At 38.4% G+C, this 20,766-nt stretch overlaps 1 protein-coding gene across 1 annotated transcript in view; it reads left to right on the forward strand.

The window, feature by feature from the left end:
• The window catches only part of PCNX2 (pecanex 2), a 688,168-nt gene that overhangs the window by 43,463 nt on the left and 623,939 nt on the right, over positions 1-20,766 (forward strand). The window contains exons 2-7 of the mRNA XM_007938510.1: positions 1,028-1,233; positions 1,835-1,955; positions 2,832-2,868; positions 9,893-11,191; positions 18,467-18,614; positions 18,746-18,891. Of these exons, the coding sequence (XP_007936701.1) occupies positions 1,028-1,233; positions 1,835-1,955; positions 2,832-2,868; positions 9,893-11,191; positions 18,467-18,614; positions 18,746-18,891 (1,957 nt within the window). The remainder of the gene's footprint in view (positions 1-1,027; positions 1,234-1,834; positions 1,956-2,831; positions 2,869-9,892; positions 11,192-18,466; positions 18,615-18,745; positions 18,892-20,766) is intronic.

The raw sequence follows: 20,766 nt of genomic DNA on the forward strand, positions 1-20,766 counted from the left end.
ACCAGCCACTCCTCGGAAGGAAGGTTGGGCAATCCTATTTCCTTAGTGATACTGCCTCGGAAACCCAAGGAGGGGTTGCTATGAGTTGGGCCAACTCGATGGCAAATAACAACAACAACAACAGTGATAAAAGGTTCTTACTGTTAATTGAGACTGCCCTTTATATGGTCCTGAGACACTCTAAAATCCCTTTCCATCACAAAGGATACAAATTTAGTTTTAGGAAGGTCCATTGAGTTTGGGATGGTCCTTGGTCCTGGGAGAGAATTGGGAAAGTATGTGGGAGATCCTAAGGGGTGGGTGAAACTGTTACTAACATGGCCCCAGGTGATTATTTCTGTTTTTTTTTTTTTTTTAGAGGATTAGATAGAATAGAATTTAACTTTACCATGATCTCCATGTTAACATCACTTGTCATGGCTGGAGATACCCTTCTTCCTTCTAGGAGTGTTCTCCTTTTTGTGGTCCCTTGTCTATGTTACCACCAATGGCAAATCCATGGCCCTACAGGTATAAGTTTAATGGGAGGTCTAGGAGGTGAAGGAAGGGACCCAATGCTAACCTTTCTTCGCCCCTTTTTCTTCAAATTTCCATAGGGCTCTTTGCATTTTTTTGAAGGAAACATCATCTAAAAGGCCTTCTTTTGGACTTTGGGACTAGATTCACAGGAAGCTAAGATTAAGCTGTGGGGAAGAGCTAATAGAAAAGAGGAAGGCTCACTTTCTTCTGTGGGGTTTCTACCAGCAAATGAAATGTTGCTTACAAACTCAACTAGTATGAGAACCTGAGAAACCAGAAAGACTAGAAAGGGGAGCGGGGTAAAGATAGTAACTTTTTCTCCTCAGATACTACAGCCAAGAAAACTTGAAAAATTAATATAACTTGAAATTTTGCCCAATATATGCTCAATAAATTGACTCAAAAATGCTTTCAGATTTAACCCAAAAAGACAATCCTATTACCAAATGATTATCAATGTTGACTAAGTTCACGGCTTCATATTTTCTTTCTTTTTTTCTTCTTTTAGGCTTTTCCTCCAAATGTGATCACTGTATTTTTTTACTGCACTTCAGTAACTATATTCTTCACAATAATCAAAGTGGTCAGTTATCGCCTACACCTCATGTTTGATAAAGGGGAAGTAATTCAGCAAAGGCCCTCCAGAAAGAAAGAGAAGCCAAATAAAGACAAAGAGACCAATAGTGAACACATAACTAATCACAAAAATTCAAGGTAACTCTTCCAATTAATGTGTCAGTTCATAATTAAAATGTTCTAATTTTGATGAAAAATATTTTTCTCAGTTTGTAGTTGTTTATGAAAAGATGCCAGTAAAGATAGATACACACACACACATACACACACACACATATTTTAAACATTTTTCAGTTCAGCATAATATTGATATGCCTAATCAAGATGGTCTAACTGGTTATCAGTATGGCCTTATATCCTGAACTGAAATTCATTTGTATTAGTCTTGGCACTTTGCTTCAGTATTTTTATCTTGTCATTTAAATTCTGACAGCATGTAAAAGTATTTTAAAAAATAACATCCATGTTAGTTAATGTGAAAGTAATAAATATTAAAATTATTCCCTAGTAAGCATCATTGCACTATTCTATCCTTGTTTCTAATTGTTCCTTAACACAGCATGCCCTATAATTTTAAAATAATGTTTATGTTTACTATGCTCCCTGAAAAATAAGACTTGTATATAATGAATATAAAAAAATGGACTCTGGGGGAAAAAAGGTGGTTTTGGACTAATACTGGAAGAGTCATAGTTGTATTTTATAATATCAATTTCTTATGTCTCTCATTTTGGATTAGCAATAATAGGCAGATCAACAATGGCAAAAAGGAAGAAGTCAATCACAACATCACTACGCCTCCTCTCCACTGCAGCTCCCGAGGGCAAAGCATAAACTCTCACCACTCTTCCGGGCTGATGGTTAGTGCTGTTTCCTTCTGTCAGTTTGTTTTTGTGTTAGATTCTACTTGGAATGGAAGTGTACAAAGGCAGCATTTGTATTTTGCATGCAGACTAGTTGTATATTCATAAGTACTGGCCTCTGTGTTAATGGAATATTACATCCTCAGAGTGTGGAAGTGGCCTGAGGTGAGCCCTGAGACCACAAGATAAACACCCAGTTCCTGTGCTCTGATCACCTCCGTGGCCTCTTCTGTCCTTGGCTCCCAATTTGCATGCCTGCCAAACTGGCTAGAGCACTTAGTTGCAGACCTCCGTTTTCCTCTCCCTTCCTCTGTCTGTCATGCATCTGAGACATCATGTGTTCAATGCCTTTCACCTAGAATCAATTCCCCTGTCCACTGCTTTCTACACTGAAACCACAGTAAAAGCACATTTCTTTCTGCAGAAGTCATTCATTCATCTTTTTTTCTAGATTAACTTTAGCAGGCTCTATTTATTCTACTATATGTAGCACCTTATTTTCTTTCCTAATTACCAACTTCCTTAATTTCAGTATAGCTCTCTTGCTTGTTGGTTGGATGTCTATACTGACATATGTATTTTCTTTTTCTATCCTCGGAAGGAAGGTTGGGCAATCCTACTTCCGTAGTGATACTGCCTCAGAAACCCAAGGAGGGGTCGCGATGAGTCAGGGCTGACTCGACGGCACATAACAACAACAACATTCATTTTTGATACCTATTTTATTAGAAGCTTAATGAGAGTGGGCCCTCTGTTGTCTCTTCCTTACATGCTTTTAGAAAAATGGTGGCTGCTGATGATTATCTGCTGGCTGCCTGGAAATGTGCAGTGAGCTGAGTCATATATTGATTTTTTTGTTCTTTCATTTATTAGGAGTTGCCAGCACAGGAAACAGTGGAAGACCTCAAAGGTACAGTACTTGTTATCATTATTTAATATTTTATCACAGCAGTAAAAAATATTTTTTATAAAACACTGTTGTGTGTTCAGAAGAAATAGATGACCACTATAAAGTCCAGAATTTGGAAGAGTCTTTATTTAGCTATAGCTGGGCTGCAGGGAACTAAAGTGTTCTTCCCAACTGCAGCCCCAAGCCTGTTTTCAGGCAGGTTTATATAGCTTAGGACTGCAACCAGGCAAGCAAGCGTGTCACAGAAGCGAGATAAATTGTCAGTTATTGTTTAGGGAAGATTCATGGTCAGCTTACTATTTTAAGAAAGGTTGGTGGTCAGCTTATTATCAGAACGGAAACACACAATCCGGAGTAAGTGTTCTCAATTCTGAGAATTTCTGTTGGCAGGATGTGGGCCCCTAACTCTGGGAATTACTATTAACAGGACTCTCAGGGAAAGGTAGGGGTGAGTGGGTTCTCAGGGATATTTGATTCAGATAGCTACTGGGCTCTCTGAGAAGGATAGGGAGAAGTAGAAATGCTGTTATGCTGGAGTGCTGTGAAATGGACTTTGCTGCAAAATAGAGTTTTAACAAGTTATTACAGAATAGAATCATCTACTTCACACAATGCTAGTGAATTAATTGAAAATGAGAATGGTAGGACTGCATATTATCTTTTTTTTTTTGGTAAAAATATATACAACAAAACACATGCCAATTTAACAATTTCTACATGTATAATACAGTAACATTGATTACAGTCTTCAAGTTGTGCAACCATTCTCAATATCCATTTCCAAATATTTTACCTTTTCCAAATCCTTTACCAAATATTTTAATATACTCTGTTAATGCCTTCTAAACAGTAACTCTCCTATTTCTCCTTTCTCTCACCGCTATAACCCTTAAAAATTTTTAGTTTCTATATATTTGTTTATTTCATATAAGTGAGATCATGAAAGGATCATATGTGTCCTTTTGTTACTGACTTATTTCATTCAACGTAATGTTTTTAAGATGCAATGAGTAATATCCCATTACCTATATACACTAAGTTCTGTTTATTCATCTATCGATGGATAAATATTTTCGTTGTTTCCATCAATTGGCTGTTGTGTAAAGTGCAATGGACATTACTGTACAGGTTTCTCTTTGTGTTTGTACTTTCACTTCTTTTGGATGTATACTGAGGATTGTGATTGCTGGTTCATATTGGTAATTCTACGTTCATCTTTTTGAGAAACTGTCCAACAGTTTTCCACAGTGGCTATACCATTTTCCATTCCCACCAACAATGGATCAGGCTTTCAGTTTCCCCCATGACCTTTCCAATACTTACTTTTTTTTTTTTGATCATTCTAATGGGAATTAACAAACTCTGGTGACATAGTGGATAAGGCATTTGGCTGCTAACTAGCAGGCCAGCAGTTCAAACCCACTAACTTCTCTGTGGGAGGAAAATGAGGCAATTTACTTTTGTAAAGATTTAAAGCCTTGGAAACCCAATGGGGGTTGCTAAGAGTCAGAATCAACTCGATGCAATGGGTAATGGGAGTGAGGGTATCATTGTGGTTTTGATTTGCATCAACCTAATGTCTAATAATTTTGAGTGTCTTTTCTTATACTTGTTTTCCATTTGAATATCCTCTTTGGTGAAATGTCTATTCAAGTTCTTTGCCCAATTTTTAATTGAGTTGTCTTTTTCTTGTAACTTGTAGAAGTATCTTATATATTGTATATAGTAGCCACTGCCATTGAATTGATTCTGACCCACAGTGACCCCCATTGTGTTTCAAAGGCTGTAAATCTTTTCTTTTCTTTTTTTCCCCCTATTAATTTATTTTACTCTTACTGTGGGAAAAACATACACAAGACATTTGCCATCATAACAACTTTCAGATTTACAGCTCAGGGACTTTGATGACATTTTTCACGTTGTGCCACCATTATTGCTGTCTTTTTCCAAAATATTCCACCACCATTAGCATAAACTCAATGCCCCTGAACAAAAGCTTCCCCTTTCCCCCTCCCTCCTACCCCTGATAACTACTAATAATGTTTGGTATATATACATATATATTTATCTTTTTTTTTTTTCCTTCAACCTATCTAGAAACTTTCCCTCTCCCCAGCAAATAAAGTTTCCTTCCATGTACAAACCTTTCCTTGACTTTTTACAATACTGGACTAATACAATATATGTCTTTCTGTGATTGACTTATTTCACTCAGCATAATGTCCTCCAAGTTCATCCATGTTATGCAGTGTTTTGCAGATTCTACATTATTTTTTAGGGTTGTATAGTATTCCATTATGTGTATGTAACACAGTTTTTATCCATTAGTTGGTAGATGGGGACTTAGCTTGTTTCTATCACTTTGCTATTGTGAATAGTGCTGCAATGAACATGTTGTTGTTAGGTGCTGTTTAGTCATCTGTAACTCATAGCAACCCTATGTACAGCTGAATGAAACACTGCCTGGTCTGTGCCAGCTCCACGATCCCTGCTATACTTGAGCTCATCGTTGCAGCCACTGTGTCAATCCATATTGTTGAAAGCCTTCCCCTTTTTCGTTGACCCTCCACTTTACCAAGCATGATATCTTTCTCCAGGGAATGGTTCCTTCTGAGAACATGACCAAAGTAGGTAAGAAAGTCTTGCCATTCTCGCTTCCAAGGAGCATTCCAGCTGCACTTCTTCCAGGACAGATCTGTTAGTTCTTTTAGCAGTCCATGGTACTTTCAGCATTCTTCACCAACACCACAATTCAAAAGCATCGACTCTTCTCCGGTCTTCTTTATTCATTATCCAGCTCTCACATGCATATGAAGAGATTGAAAATATCATGGCTTGTGTTGGGCGCATCTTAGTCTTCAAGGAGTTATCTTTGGTCTTCAGCACTTGAAAGAGGTCCTTTGAAGCAGCCACTCCTCAGAAGGAAGGTTGGGCAATCTTCCTCTGTAGTGATACTGCCTTGGAAACCCAAGGAGGGGTCACTGTGAGTCAGGTCCGATTTGATAGCACATAACAACAACAACAACAACATGTGTCGTCTGATATTTTGACTGCTGCTTCCATTGGTTTTGATTGTAGAACCAAGTAATATGAAGTTTTTGACAACTTCAATCTTTTCTCCATATATCATGATGCTGCTTATTGGTCCAGTTGTGGATTTTTGTTTTCTTTATGTTGAGGTGTAATCCATACTGCAGACTGTAGTCTTCAATCTTCATCAGTAAGTGCTTCAAATCCTCTTCACTTTCAGCAAGCAAAGTTGTGTCATCAGTGTGTTGCAGATTGTTAATGAGTCTTCCTGTAATCCTGATGCCATGTTCTTCTTCATACAGTCCAGCTTCTTGGATTATTTGCTCAGCAGACAGATTGAATAAGTATGGTGAAAGGATACAACCCTGATGCACTAACTTCTTGCAGTGTTCTCTTGCAATGTCCCCTTGTTCTGTTCAAACAACAGCCTCGTGGTCTATGTACAGGTTCCTCATGAGTACAATTAAGTGTTCTGGAATTCCCATTCTTCTCAATATTATCCATAATTTGTTATGATCCACACAATCAAATGCTTTTGTGTAGTCAATAAAATACAAGTAAACATCTTTCTGGTATTCTTTGCTTTGAGCCAAGGTCTGTCTGAAATTAGCAATGATAAAGAGCTCTGGTAGCATAGTGCCTAAGGCACTTGACTGCTAACCAGAAGGCTGGCGGTTCAAACCTACCAGCCACTCCTCGGAAGGAAGGTTGGGCATTCCTACTTCCGTAGTGATACTGCCTCGGAAACCCAAGGAGGGGTCGCTATGAGTCGGGGCCGACTCGATGGCAAATAACAACAACAACAACATCCCTCGTTTCACATCCTCTTCTGAATCCAGCTTGCATTTCTGGAAGTTCTCTGTCAATATACTGCTGAAGCCATTTTTGAATGGTCTTCAGTAAGATTTTATTTGCGTGCGATATTAATGATATTGTTTGATAATTTCCACATTCTTTGGGCTTACCTTTCTTTGAAATGGGTACAAATATGGATCTCTTCCAGTCAGTTGGCCTGGTAGCTGTCTTCCAAATCTCTTGCCATAGCCAAGGGAGTGCCTCCAGTGCAGCATCCATTTGTTGACACATCTCAATGGGTACTCCATCATTTCCTGGAGCCTTGTTTTTCACCACTTCCCTCAGTGCAGCTTCTATTCTTCCTTCAACACCATTGGTTCTTGATCATATGCCACCTCATGAAATGGATGAACATTGACCAATTCTTTTTGGTACAGTGACTCTATATATTCCTTCCATGTTCTTTTGATGTTTCCTGCATCATACAATATTTTGTCCATTGAATCTCAGTATTGCAACTTGAAGTTTGAATTTTGTCTTCAATTCTTTCAGCTTGAGAAATGCCAAGCCTCTTCTTCTCTTTTGGTTTTCTAACTCTAGGTCTTTGCACATTTCATTATATTAATTGACCTTGTCTTCTCGAGCTGCTCTTTGAAATCTTCTGTTCACCTGTTTTATTGTGTCATTTCTTCCATTTGCTTTAGCTACTGTTCACTCACGGGCAAGTTTCAGAATCTTTTCTGACATCCATTTTTGTCTTTTCTTCCTTTCCTGTATTTGTAATGACCTTTTGCTTTCTTCATCAATCACATTCTTGATGTCATCCCACAATTCCTCTGGTTTTCGGTCATTGGTGTTCAAATCTATTCTTTAGATGCTCTCTAAATTCAGGAGGGATATATTCAAGGTCATAGTTTGGCTGTTATAGACTTGTTTTAATTCTCTTCAACTTTAACTTGAACTTGCATATGAGCAGTTGATGGTCTGTTCCTCAATCAGCTCCTGGCCTTGTTTTGGCTGAAGATACTGAGCTTTTCCATCACCTCTTTCTACAGATGAAGTCAGTCTGATTCCTGTGTAATCCATCTGGCAAAGTCCACATGTATAGCCATCATTTGTGTTGTTTAAAAAAGGTGCTTGCAATGAGTAAGTCATTGGTCTTGCAAAATTCTATCATGTGATCTCCAGCATTATTTCTATCACCAAGGCCAAATTTTCCAACTACTACTGATTCTTCTTTGTTTCCAATGTTTGCATTCCATTCAGCAATGATTGCATCTCAATTGCGTATTTACCCAATTTCAGACTGCAGAAGTTGATAAAAATCTTCAATTTCCTCATCTTTAGCTTTGGAGGTTGGTGCATAAATTTGAATAATAGTAGAATTAACTTGTCTTCCTTGTAAGTGTATGAATATTATCCTATCACTGGCAGCATTGTACTTCAGGATAGCTCTTGAAACATTCTTTGTAACAATGAATGTCACACAATTCCTCTTCAAATTGTCGTTCCTGCCATAGTCAATCATATGGTTGTCTAAATCAAAATGGCCAAAACTGGTCCATTTCAGCTCACTAATGCATGTGATATCAATCTTTATGTGTTCCATTTCATTTTTGACAATGTCCAGTTTTTCTACATTCATACTTTGTGCATTCCATGTTCCAATTATTAATGGATGTGTGCAGCTCTTTCTTCTCATTTTGAGTCATGGCATGTCATCACATGGAGGTCTTGTAAGCTCTGCTTTATCTATATCATTAAGGTTCATTGTATTCTGATGAGGCAGCTCTTTTCCAGTGATATTTTGACTGCCTTCCTCCCTGAGGGACTCATCTTCTGGCACTGTTTTGGGCAATATTTCAGCACTATTCATAAAGCTGTCCAGTGATGAATTTGCAATGTCTAATTCATTAGACAGTGTTTCATTGCTATTCATAAGGTGTGCATGGTAACATGGCTGTGCATATATCTATTTGTGACCTGCCTCTCACTTTTTTTAGGATATATACCTAGTAATGGGATTGCTGGGTATTTCTATTTCCAATTTTTAGGGAGCTCTGGTAGCATAGTGGCTAAGACACTTGCCTGCTAACCAGATGACTGGCGGTTCAAACCCACCAGCCACTCCTCGGAAGGAAGGTTGGGCAATCCTACTTCCGTAATGATACTGCCTCGGAAACCCAAGGAGGGGTCGCTATGAGTCGGGGCCGACTCGACGGCACATAACAACAACAACAACAACAAGGAACTACTATATTGATTTCTACACTGTTTTTATCATTTTACATTCCCACTAGTAGTGTATGAGAGTCCCAATCTTTCCATATCCTCATCAGCATTTGTTAGTTTCTGGCACTACACCACCAGAGCTCCTGCCCTAAAGGGTTTCCAAGACTGTAATATTTATAGAAGCAGACTGCCACTTCTTTCTCCTTCAGAGTGGCTCATGGGTTCAAACTGCTGACCTTTTGGTTAGCAGTCTAGGACTTAACCACTACTCTATCAGGGTTCCACTTTCTGACAATAAGATCTTAATGAAAAAACAAACCAAACTCACTGCTGTCAAGTTGATTCCAACTCATAGCGACCCCCATTGGGTTTCTGAGGCTATAAATCTTTACGGAAGTAGATTGCTCCGTCTTCCTTCCATGGAGCGGCTGGTGGGTTTGAACTGCTGACCTTCTGGTTAGCAGCCAGATGCCTTATCTACTACATGACCAAACTACAAAACCAAACTCACTGGCATCAAGTCGATTCTTACTCATAGTGACCCCCTTTGGGTTTCTTGGGTGGTAAATCTTTACCAAAGTAGATTGGCCAGTCTTCCCTCCATGGAGCAGCTGGTGGGTTTGAATTGACCCTTCTTGTCAGCAGCCAAATGCCTTAGGCACTATGCCAACAGAGCTCCTTACTACACCACCAGAGTTCCTTATAAGGTCCTAGTATGTTTAAATTGTAACATTCTGTTTTTGAAGGCAACAAACAGAAAAAGCTAAAAATGGGAAATATGGAAAAGGCTTTAAATATTGACTTTTCAGGAACAATTCCACAATGGAGATGGTATTTTAAAAAAAAGAAACATCCAATCACATTTGTTGTTTGGTAGTATTTTTCATTTTGTTATTATTTGGTCTTGATTTGGCACTATTCACTCACTTCAGAAGCTAATGAACCTACCATTTGTTATTTATTTCAGGTGTCATTCTGTCAGAAGACCAACCTGTAGCACCCATGTCATCTACCTCACCCTGTGTCAAAATGGAAAACTTGACAGTTTCTAAAGTGTACATGCCAGAAACCATGGCCACATCAGCAATACTAATGAAGCCAGTTACCACAGAAATTCTACTTAATAATAAAGTGAAGGAAAGAAGAGGCAAGCTGCTGCCCTCTTTCTGCCACCGATCAGAGGGTGGGCTAGAAGACAAAGATACCTTGAAGAAATTGCCACATTTGTCTTTGTCTCAGTATGACTTGCTAGAAACAAATGTTTCTTTCCAGCCCTGGGGTAGTGAGAACTCAGTCTTGATTCCAGAACCTGCACATCATCCCAAGGGCTCCATCAGGGAACAGCTGCAAAGCAAGTCTCCTCAGGACAGCCTGAGCAGCAGCTGCCCTCAGTGTAACACTGTCATCACCAAACAGGCAGAGGAGCCAGTAGATACTTCCTGCCAGGTAGATCCTCCCTTGGACGAGGAAGTTAACTACTCCGATAGTGAGGTAGCTGTTACCCTGATAGACACTTCCAAACCTGGAGACCCTCTGAGCCTGCATGAGCCCATTAAGATTGTCATCACAATGAGCAGTACCCCCAACTCCCTAACAGACTTGGAAAGCTCTCTCCACCTGAAGGTAATTGGCACAGAGATAATTGGTCCAAAGTCAGATGCTCAGCAAATGACCCCAGGGATAGCCAGTCCTTCAAACAATGAGCAGATGCAAATTCCTGTCATCACCCTTGAGCTGTCTGAAGATGGGGGAGGAGGCACTATTTGTCCTGATGGCAATGGGAGTGAAAGGACACCAGAGAGACTGATGGTGGAGCCATCCTCCAATCAGTGCTCTGGCTATGAATCTGGAGAGGGAGGCAATGCCACAAAAGACTGCAGTCCTTCCCCAAGGGAACACTGTGAAGAAACTTCACCACTCATACTCAATATGGCCTCTGAGTCTGAAGGAGGAAAGGAAGCCCAGGCTAACCTTGATCCTTCATCTTGTAAAAGCAGCCAAGAAAAGAGACATGCCCGGGTGCTCAGTGTGGACAGTGGGACTGATGTTTTCTTAAGTAAGAGTTCCGCAGAAGTTATTAGTGATAAAGAGAAAGCCATACCGACTTCCAAATCTGACTTAGAAGCTAAGGAAGGACAAATACCAAATGAATCCAACTTCCTAGAATTTGTCTCCCTGTTGGAATCGATTAATACTTCCAAGGTAGTAGCAGCAAATCAGTCAAATGGATCAGCAGAGCAGAACAAAGAAAGCAGGCTTCTTGGAGGTACTATTCCACCTCAGTTCTGTTCTGATGACACAAAGAAGGCAATAAATCTCTTTCTAATTTACCTTCTGTGATTTGATTTTGCAAATAGTGGGACAGCTACCATGTAATTTTTTGCTGCTTGACTTTGTAATTGATATTTGATGAATGTGCTAAACTTAGCTGTGTGATGAGCATATATTAAAATTGGGATACTCTTAACAGGAAAGGTGTTATGGATGGCACAAATGATTTTCACTTGACTACTTACCTAAAGGGAGCTCTGGTAGCGTAGTGCCTAAGGCACTTGACTGCTAACCAGAAGGCTGGCGGTTCAAACCCACCAGCCACTCCTCGGAAGGAAGGTTGGGAAATCTACTTCCGTAGTGATACCACATTGGAAACCCAAGGAGGGGTCGCTATGAGTCGGGTCCGACTTGATGGCACACAACAACAACAACAACACTAACCTAAAAGTTGGTACTTTGAACCTACCCAGTAGTGGTGTGGATGAGAGTCTTGGTCATCTGCTTCTGTAAAGATGATAGCCAAGAAAACCCTATGGAGCAGTTCTACTCTGTAACACATGGGGTCACCATGAATCAGAATTGATTCCATGGCAATGGGTTTGATTTTGCTTTCTTCCACTCAGAAATTTAAGACATTGTAATGAATTTTTTGGTTCCCTAGAAGGCAAAGATATTATCAGGGAAATAAGCTATTATATTTTACTGCAGTAACAAGAACTCACTATGAATGTCTCTTCCTTTATAGAATAGATACATTCTGGGAAAGTTGATTATAAAGCAAATCTCTATTGAGTGAATCTACTTCAACTGTTGAATTCCATTATAAAATCCTACATGCCAAATTCCTTAATTATCTAAAGTTGTAAACATAACAGTTAACAAACACTTACATAGCTATTATGCCAGGTACTGTTCTAAGCCCTTTACATACATTAGCTGGGGTAACCACACATAGTGTGATCTTTTACTTTCAAAAGTTTCCTCAGCTGGAATGATAAATTATACAGTTATCCTCACATTAACACATTTACTCCTCTTTAACTTTCTGTTTGGGTGCTAGTATCATTCCTATTTCACAAATGAGGATACTGAAGCTCAGAGATTTTCACTAACTTTACCAAGTTCATATCTCTAGTAAGTGACAGAATTGAGATTTGATCCCAGGAAGTCTAATTTCAGAGACCAAGCTCACAACAATTAAACTATATTGCCTACATGAATATGAAGATTAATTTATTGTCATATGATAATGTATCTCTGGACCTCAGTTTCCTCATTGATAAAATTATGTTACTGGACTAGAATTTTTATAAAATCTTTATATTTCCACAATTCTGTGATTTTTGAGTACGTAATTCCTGCATATATCTGTGTTGAAATTGTGTCTATGTGGTACAATTTCTTGCTGGAAATTGTAGTTGCACTAACTCCTTTTCTTTGCAGTATGTTATAGCATTTTTTAGTGCTGTGATTATTCCAGTGCTGTTGACCAATTTCTGTTCTCTGGGGCAGCCAGAGTTTCCCAAAATGGTGTCTCTGAGAAATTTGCTCTTCATTTTTTCTTTAAAGTGCAATGCCAAAAGGACTGCCATGCATGCTGATTGCTATCTTTTCAAGACATACACCTAAATTTGTTGTTAGATGCTAACAAGTTGATTTGTGACTCATTGTGATTCCATGTGACAGAGACAAACAGCCTCATAGGATTTTCTAAACTGTCATCTTTACAGGTGCAGATTGCCAGGTCTTTCTCCCTCAGAGTCTCTGAGTGAGTTCGAACCACCAAGCTTTCATCTGGCAGCTGAGTGCTTAGCTGCTAGACCACCAAGACTCTTGGCCCTGCTGTCTTAAATTCACTAAGTTTGAGTGCTAATGTAAGGTGGATCTGTTTTCTATTTCTAAACATCTAGGATTTTGCATATACAGCTAGTAAGAATAGGAAATATTTGGTTAAAACTCTTAACAAACAGGAAGTTATGAAAGCAGGATTACTTTCTGATATAAGATTTGGGTGTTAATCATTTATTCAGTATAAAGATTCATGCATCTAGACAAGTACTTCTAATAGAACTTTCTGCATTGATAAAATATCCTGTATCTGCTATCCAATACTGTGTCCACAATCCACATGTAGCTGTTAAGTAGTTGAAATGTGGATAGAAACTGAGAAATTGAATTTTTAATTTTATTGAATATTAGTTAAGCTGAATAGCCACATGTGCCTGGGAACTCCCAAATTAGACAATGCCCATCTACCAAAAAAGCCGAACTCACTGCCATCGAGTTGAATCCAACTCATAGCAACTCCTCCTTGGGTTTCCAAGGTATATCTCTACGGAAATAGATTGCCCAGTCTTCCTTCTGAGGAATAGCTGGTGGGTTTGAACCACCAGCCTCCTGGTTAGCAGTCACATGTCTTAGACACTATGTCACCAGAGATCCCCAGTGCCCATCTAGGTACTTGTATTTCTTCCTGAGAAGCCATATGCGTGGTGGACAGGACATTAGCTTTGGAACCTGGGTGAGCTTGGACAATTTTCTATATCCATGTGAATCACAGTTTCTTCAATAAAACAGGAATAGTAATATGTTATAGATTTATTGTTAGTATTAAATTAGGAAAATACATGAAAAGTGTTGATATTTAATAAATTTTATTCTGATTGTCCCCTCAAAACACATGTATAGTTTATTTGGTTAACTACTTAAATTTCTCCTCTTTTTAAATTCTTCAGCCAGCCATGTTCAATCAGAGCAGTATTAAGTTGGGAATCTAGTGTTGTGCAAAGACATATGGATGATGTAAGGATTTCTATGGAAGCGAATAGGCTTGGTTGTTGCGAACTTGTAGTTAAAGCAGGGAGAGAGGCATTAGAGGGGATTATATGCCTCTTTCAGGAAAAGGAAGAGATTTTTAATTGAAGGATGAAAGGAAAGGGCTATACTAAGTATCCTAGTTCTTGGAAGGCAGTTATTGCCAAGGGTAGTGAATTTGACAGCTAAGTTAAAGATTGGCAATTTTGAAACCATTCAGTGGCTCTGCAGGAGCAAAACCTGGCAATCTGCTTCTATGAACATTACAGCCTAGGAAAGCCTACAAGGCTGCTCTCTGTCACATGGGGTCACTGTGAGTTGAAAATTGACTTGATGACGTAGAACAACATCAATAAGGTTTCTGTGGTATCTTGTAATCTAAAAGCCCAATTTTGGAGAGTATTTACAAAACAACGTGACAGTGTTTAATGACATTAGCAGTCTAGGGAATTGTCTCAGAGTTCTCTAGAAACACAGATATAGTAATATATACACACACAGAGGAATTTACTTCAAGGGATTGACTCACATGATTGTGGGGTCTGGAAGCTGTGGGTCATTTGAGACTTCTGCAGATTTATGTCTGAAGATTCATAGCTTGGGTGTCAGAAAGAGTGCAGAATGGTGAGATCATGAGAGTGCATGTTCTGTAGACTATTTATATGTAGTCTTGAGGCAGACCACACCCTAAGGAAACTCCTTTTTTAACTGATTAATTGATTATATTATATTATTATTGTACATTGTGGAAAGTGATTACATTACATTACACTAGTTTATATGAAAGGAGCTCTGGTGGTGTAGTGGTTAAAGCATTTGATTGCTTACCAAAAAGTTAGTGGTTTGAACCAACTGGCCACTCCATGGAAGAAAGATGAGGCAGTCTACTTCCGTAAAGATTTATGGCCTTGGATACTCAAAAAGGGTCACTATGAGTCAGAATCTACTCGAAGGCAGTGTTTTTGTTTTTTTTTGAGATTACATTATGTAACAGTAACTAGTCTAGTGTTCAACCAAACCACCATAGCCTATTCAAGCTGACATATAAAATTAATAGTCACAAGAATATTCCCTAATCTTTCTCCTGCCTGAAAATAGAACAATTCTTGAGATTGAGCATGTTATGTGATGTCCCAATTCTCTCCAACATGTTCGTATTTCTAGCCTTGTTCATCTCCATAAATCGCTTTAGGATTATCTGTAGGTTTGAGAAATATCTCCAAGTTCAAAGCTATGCAAAACCACAAGCAAATACTTATCAAAATCATTGAAGACACACATTTTTATACAGATATTTTACTTCCAGAAGTTTCTTAGAAAACAATTATGAATATACACAGAGACCCTTACTGAAAAATTGAAAGAGTCTACATTTACCACAATAAACATCTAGTTAAATTAATTATTCTGTATCAATACCATATTATATAACCACCATATTTGGATGATATAGAAGAATATCTAATGACATCAAATATTTATGATGCTTTGAGATAAATATAATACTTATAAACCAACATCTGTATTGTTATTTCATTTTTGTATGATAGAAAAATGACTAATATGATACACATCAAATTGCCTCCAGTGTTTATGTGAAGAATGGCAGAGTTAAGAGTGATTTAATTTTTTTCCTCTTTTCTAGTTTTAAATTACATGAAGTGAATATATATTGTTTTATAAACAGAAAAATCCCTTAAATTTTAAAAGGGAAAAAAAATGTCCTTGTGCTGGTATATCAAATGTATGCATTTAAGAGACAAGAAAACTAAGCCACGATGAAGAGATTTGAACAGTAAATACAACACATGCAGTGTGAAGGGCAGAGTTTTCTACATTTTTTTTCATGCCATTTTTCTGTGCCTTTTTGTGACTTTTAAGCACTAGCTAATGCTCTTTGTTATGATAATGCTTTTTTATAAATGTGTTTATTGAAAACTGTGAAAATTTGTATCTTGACAAGCTGTCAAATGAAATGCAAATATTTTTATACCACTGCCTCCCCCACCACCACCACCAAAAAATAAAAATGGAATAGTTGCTTACACATGTGCTGGGAATGTTTACTTTCAGGACTCACATGGAAGCTATTTTGGCTACCTAATGCCACTTTAGGTAGCCAAAATAGCTTCTATGTGAGTCCTGAAAGTAAACATTCCCAGCACATGTGTAAGCTACTATTCCATTTTTTGTGAGTCGGGGCCGACTCGACGGCAAACAACAACAACAACAACAACAACAATGCCACTTTAACAGAAAATACCACAAATGCGTGGGTTTAACAAGCAGAGATTTATTCTCTTAGAGTTTAGGAGGCTAGAAGTCCGAGTTCAAAGTGCCATCTCAAGGGGCTGGGTGAAAGCCCCTCGACCTTGGACTTCAGCTCTGCCTCTTGCTCCTGGCCCACTGAAGCTGGAGACTTCCCTTTAACTCAGGCAGCTGCTGGCTGCTGAGGCTGACAAACCCAAGGTTGACAAATAAAATGGCATTGTCCTAAGATTACAAAACAACTCTGGACTAGTTCAAGTCCAGAGACAGTTCTAAGATTAGCAGGAAACATGGCAGGCCGCTGATTGAAGACTCAGCTACATATAGGATCCAAGCGTGCCATAAAGCTGCAGTCCATTGTCAAATCTTCTTATATACTGAAAGCAGACCACATCCCTAAAGCAGCTACTCAGCTGCTTGTGGCAGATTCCACCATGGAGTTGATTGCCAGTATCATCATGGGGAATAACTACAAGCAGCTCCCCCACCACTCAAAAACCAGGCCCAGCCAAGCTGACGCATAACCTTAACTACCACAGAAAACAACAAAGTTTCTCTAATTACTTGAAATCTAAGAATGAAAAGCCTTGTTATATACATAACAATTTGATTCATACCCCCTGGGAGCTGACATTTTACTCTTTGAGGCAGATCTTGAGATGTGCCAGTGGTGTGTCTGTCCTAGGAGGTACATTCTGTTCAGAGGTGTTCTCTCAGGCCTGGGCTGGTAAGCTCTAGAGCCTAACATTTACTCATAAGAAGGTAGTTACTGGTACTTTGGTCATGGAAATAAAATGGACATTTTGACTTTAAAAGTGGCTGATGGAGTATGTCTTAATAAGGGAAAAACTGATCCTTAGGGATATCTTTGATTTTCTATAATGCTGTAAGCCAACACCCTTCTTTTGGTCCATTGTTTAAGAGGTCTCTTATCTCCTCCTCACCACCTGCCCCAAGACCAAACCATTCTGTTTCTATTGATCTTGGAATTCTCATTCTTCTTAAAATATTCTCAGGACAAGGACTAAGTGTAGTAGTATCTCACTATATCCACCACAGTATTGGGTGCATAGCTCAAAATCAGCTATAGCTTTATGAAGGAACTATTCTACCTGTAGTTTGAAAATATAGATTTGGAGAATGAATGAGAAGGAAAGATTGATAAGATTATGAAATGATAAATAGAACCTTCCTCCTAAAGGTCTGACATAAGACTAGAAATAACCAGGTATGTCTATGTAATTTTTGCTTTACCTGATGCTGACCATTTATGAGTTATGAACCTTTAAGGTCTAAGTAATCTAAATGAATGATTTCCAGTTGGATTCCAATTGGATTTCCAATCAGAAATCAAGGACGTCCCTGAATGTATATGTAAAATAGATGATGTATATAGATATTTCCAGGGCAATAGACAAAGAGATGTCTCAAACATATAGATACTTATGTTTTTCAAATATATAAAGGTACTTTCATAATTAGGGATCCTGGTGGCACAAAGGTTAAGTGCTCAGCTATGGTCAGTGGTTCAAACCCAACAGTGGCTCCGCAGAAGAGACCTCATGATATACTTCCATAAAGATTACACCTCAGGAAACTCTATGGGACAGTTCTACTATGGCCTACAGGGTTTTTATGAGCTGGAAGATGATACATAATAACAACAGCCTTCATAATTCATAAAATGAAAATTTATTGAAATGCATTCTGAATTCATAGGAGCTGGTGTCACAGTGGTTAAACACTTGGCTTCTAACCAAAAGCTTGGCAGTTCAAACCCACCAGCCATTCCTTGGAAGAAAGATGTACAGTCTGCTTCCATAAAGATTTACAGCCTTGAAAACCCAATGAAGGCAGTTCTGCTTTGTCCTATGTTGTTGTTTGTTGTTATGTGCCATCGAGTCAGATCTGACTCATAGCGACCCCTCCTTGGGTTTCCAAGGCAGTATCATTATGGAAATAGATTGCCTAACCTTCCTTCTAAGGAGTGGCTGGTGGGTTTGAACCACCAGCCTTCTGGTCCTATAGGGTTGCTATAATTAGGAATCAACTTGACAGCACCTTTTTCTTTTTTTGGGGTTGTTATTTACAATTTCTATCTATGCTTCCTTCATATTTGGTAATTTATTTCCAAGTACTTTCACATTTAATATTATATTAACACATAATAAGCAATGTTTTTCAGATAACTTTTCCCAGGAGAAAAAGGAGGAAATTTCAGGAAGTGAAAAGCCCAGTGAACTCAATTCCAGACAAGAAAAAGCAGATGTGCAAAGTCAAGACCACACTAACACCAACCCTGTGTTCACTGAACCTGCCAAGATTACGACCCTGTAAGAATAATTTACTTAGCTTCATGTTGTACAGAGTAAATGAGACATTATTTATTATTGTCTGCTTCTTTTAATGCTTTATTAAGGATAATGTTCCTAATAGTTTTTGAAATTTTTATATATATGTTCAGTTTCCAGGGCAATAGACAAAGACAAATAATCTACAGGGTAACTTCCCAACAAGATAGTTCAGTCTTGCAAGTCATTAGTGGACCTGAAACATCTGTGCAAGATGAAATATCTGTGGATGCTATGCATGTCTTCATTGATGAACATGGTAAGTACTGACAGCTTTTTAATAATGGGCCATGGGGAAAACTGGCAGCTTTATCAGGTCTTGTCATGGTCTCTTAGGCTGAGCACAGACTTTGGAGCAGGAAGATGTGGTCCTATGATTGCTCAAAAATGTTCTTAGAACATGTTCTTCTCCCTTCTGCCTCAGGGCTTTTGTGCATGCCATGTCCCTATGTCAATTCTAAAGGAAAAGCTTTCCTAGACTGCCCAAACTTGATCAAGTCCCTCAGCTTTTTACTGTCTTAACATTCTGCTATTTAACCTCTTTGATTTTATTAAGCTTATAGTTTTTTATTTGAAATTTCATTAATGATATATTCCCCCTCAAAACTGCAAACTTCAAGAGAGTAATGCCCAGCACCCAATAAATACTTGTTGGGTATAGATTGAAAATTTGTCCTTGATATATCATTTTACTGTCTTATAAAACTAAAGATTACATCATTGGAAACCCTATGGGGCAGTTCCACCCTGAAGCAACCCTGGTGGTGCAGTGGTTAAGCACCTAGCGGCTAGATGAAAGTTGGCAGTTTGAACCCACCAAGAGCTAAAATCCATTGAATGGGGGAAAAGACAGTCTCTTTAATAAATGGTGCTGGCAAAACTGGATATCCATTTGCAGAAAAATAAAACAAGATCCATACCTCATACCATATACAAAAAACTAATTCAAGATGGGCCAAAGATTTAGATGAAAACCTAAAACATTAAAAATCATCAAAACAAAATTAAAGGCAAACTTAGGGGCCGTACATTATGGCATAGTCTACCAAACAACCAGAAATGCACAAGTAGCAGAAGATAGACATATTTTTGTCTTTCATATGAGAGAAGTTTTCTGCTAGCAAATCTTCAAAAATTTTCTTGCCTTTTTAGTCCCCTCCTGTTCTGGGATTCCAAGCACAGATACATTTTTCCCCTTGATAGTATCCCATATAATTCTTAGGCTTTCTTCATTCTTCTTCATTCTTTTTTTCTGATTTTTCCTTATACAAATTGGTATCAAGGAATTTGTCTTCTGATTCACTGGTCCATTCTTCAGTTGACTCAATTCTATTCTTTTGTCCTTGTAATGTATTACCTCTACCTGTGGTTTTTATGTTAATATCCTGGCTTTCTAATTGCTGTTTTTTGTATGGTTTCTAATTGTCCATTTATTTTGTCATTTTTGCATGTCTGTTGGTTTATTGAATTCTTCTATGCTAGTGTCTGTATTTTCCTTCATTTTGTTTGTGGTTTCCTTGAGCCCTTGAATGGCTTTCACTCTTTCTATATGTATCTTTTGAATTCCTTGTCAGATATTTCTATTACCTGCTCTTCCTTAGGGAGGTTTCCTGGGTCTTTATTTAGCTCACTTGCTTGTGCCATCTTGCCTTGTTTCTTGGCTTGATTTGAAGTTGTCTATTGTCTCCAATGCATTTTGGAGTTGTCATATTTAATTTTTGATTATGTGTTGGTTTGTCTCACCCTGATTTTTTGTTTTGCTTTATTTGGTATATCGAGGTAAGTGAGTGTATGTGCTTCTTTACATGCTAGTTTTGTAGCACTGGAGCACTCTGAAACTATCTTTGAGTGGGTGGAGTAACTGGTGGGAATGTGAGTCTCTGTTCACTGGTTGTGAAGAGTAGCTGCAGATGGGGTGAGCAAGTGTTGTCCACTGTTGTTTTTGACCCAGTGGTGCAGGAGCAGGTGGTGATGCTCACCTAGTGGGTAGGGTAGTAGATGGTAAGTGTGTTAGGTATGGCTGACTTTTGGGAGAACAATGTCTACTTCCCATTAGAGTAGGCAGAAAAAGAAAAAGAAAAAAATGAGTGGTGGATGAGAAAAAGATGGGTAAAAATAGAAGAGGAAGAAGGAG

This window comes from Orycteropus afer, unplaced genomic scaffold (genome assembly GCF_000298275.1).
Source record: "Orycteropus afer afer isolate SDZICR_OR568_19922 unplaced genomic scaffold, OryAfe1.0 scaffold00050, whole genome shotgun sequence".
In the NCBI taxonomy this organism is placed as follows: domain Eukaryota; kingdom Metazoa; phylum Chordata; class Mammalia; order Tubulidentata; family Orycteropodidae; genus Orycteropus; species Orycteropus afer.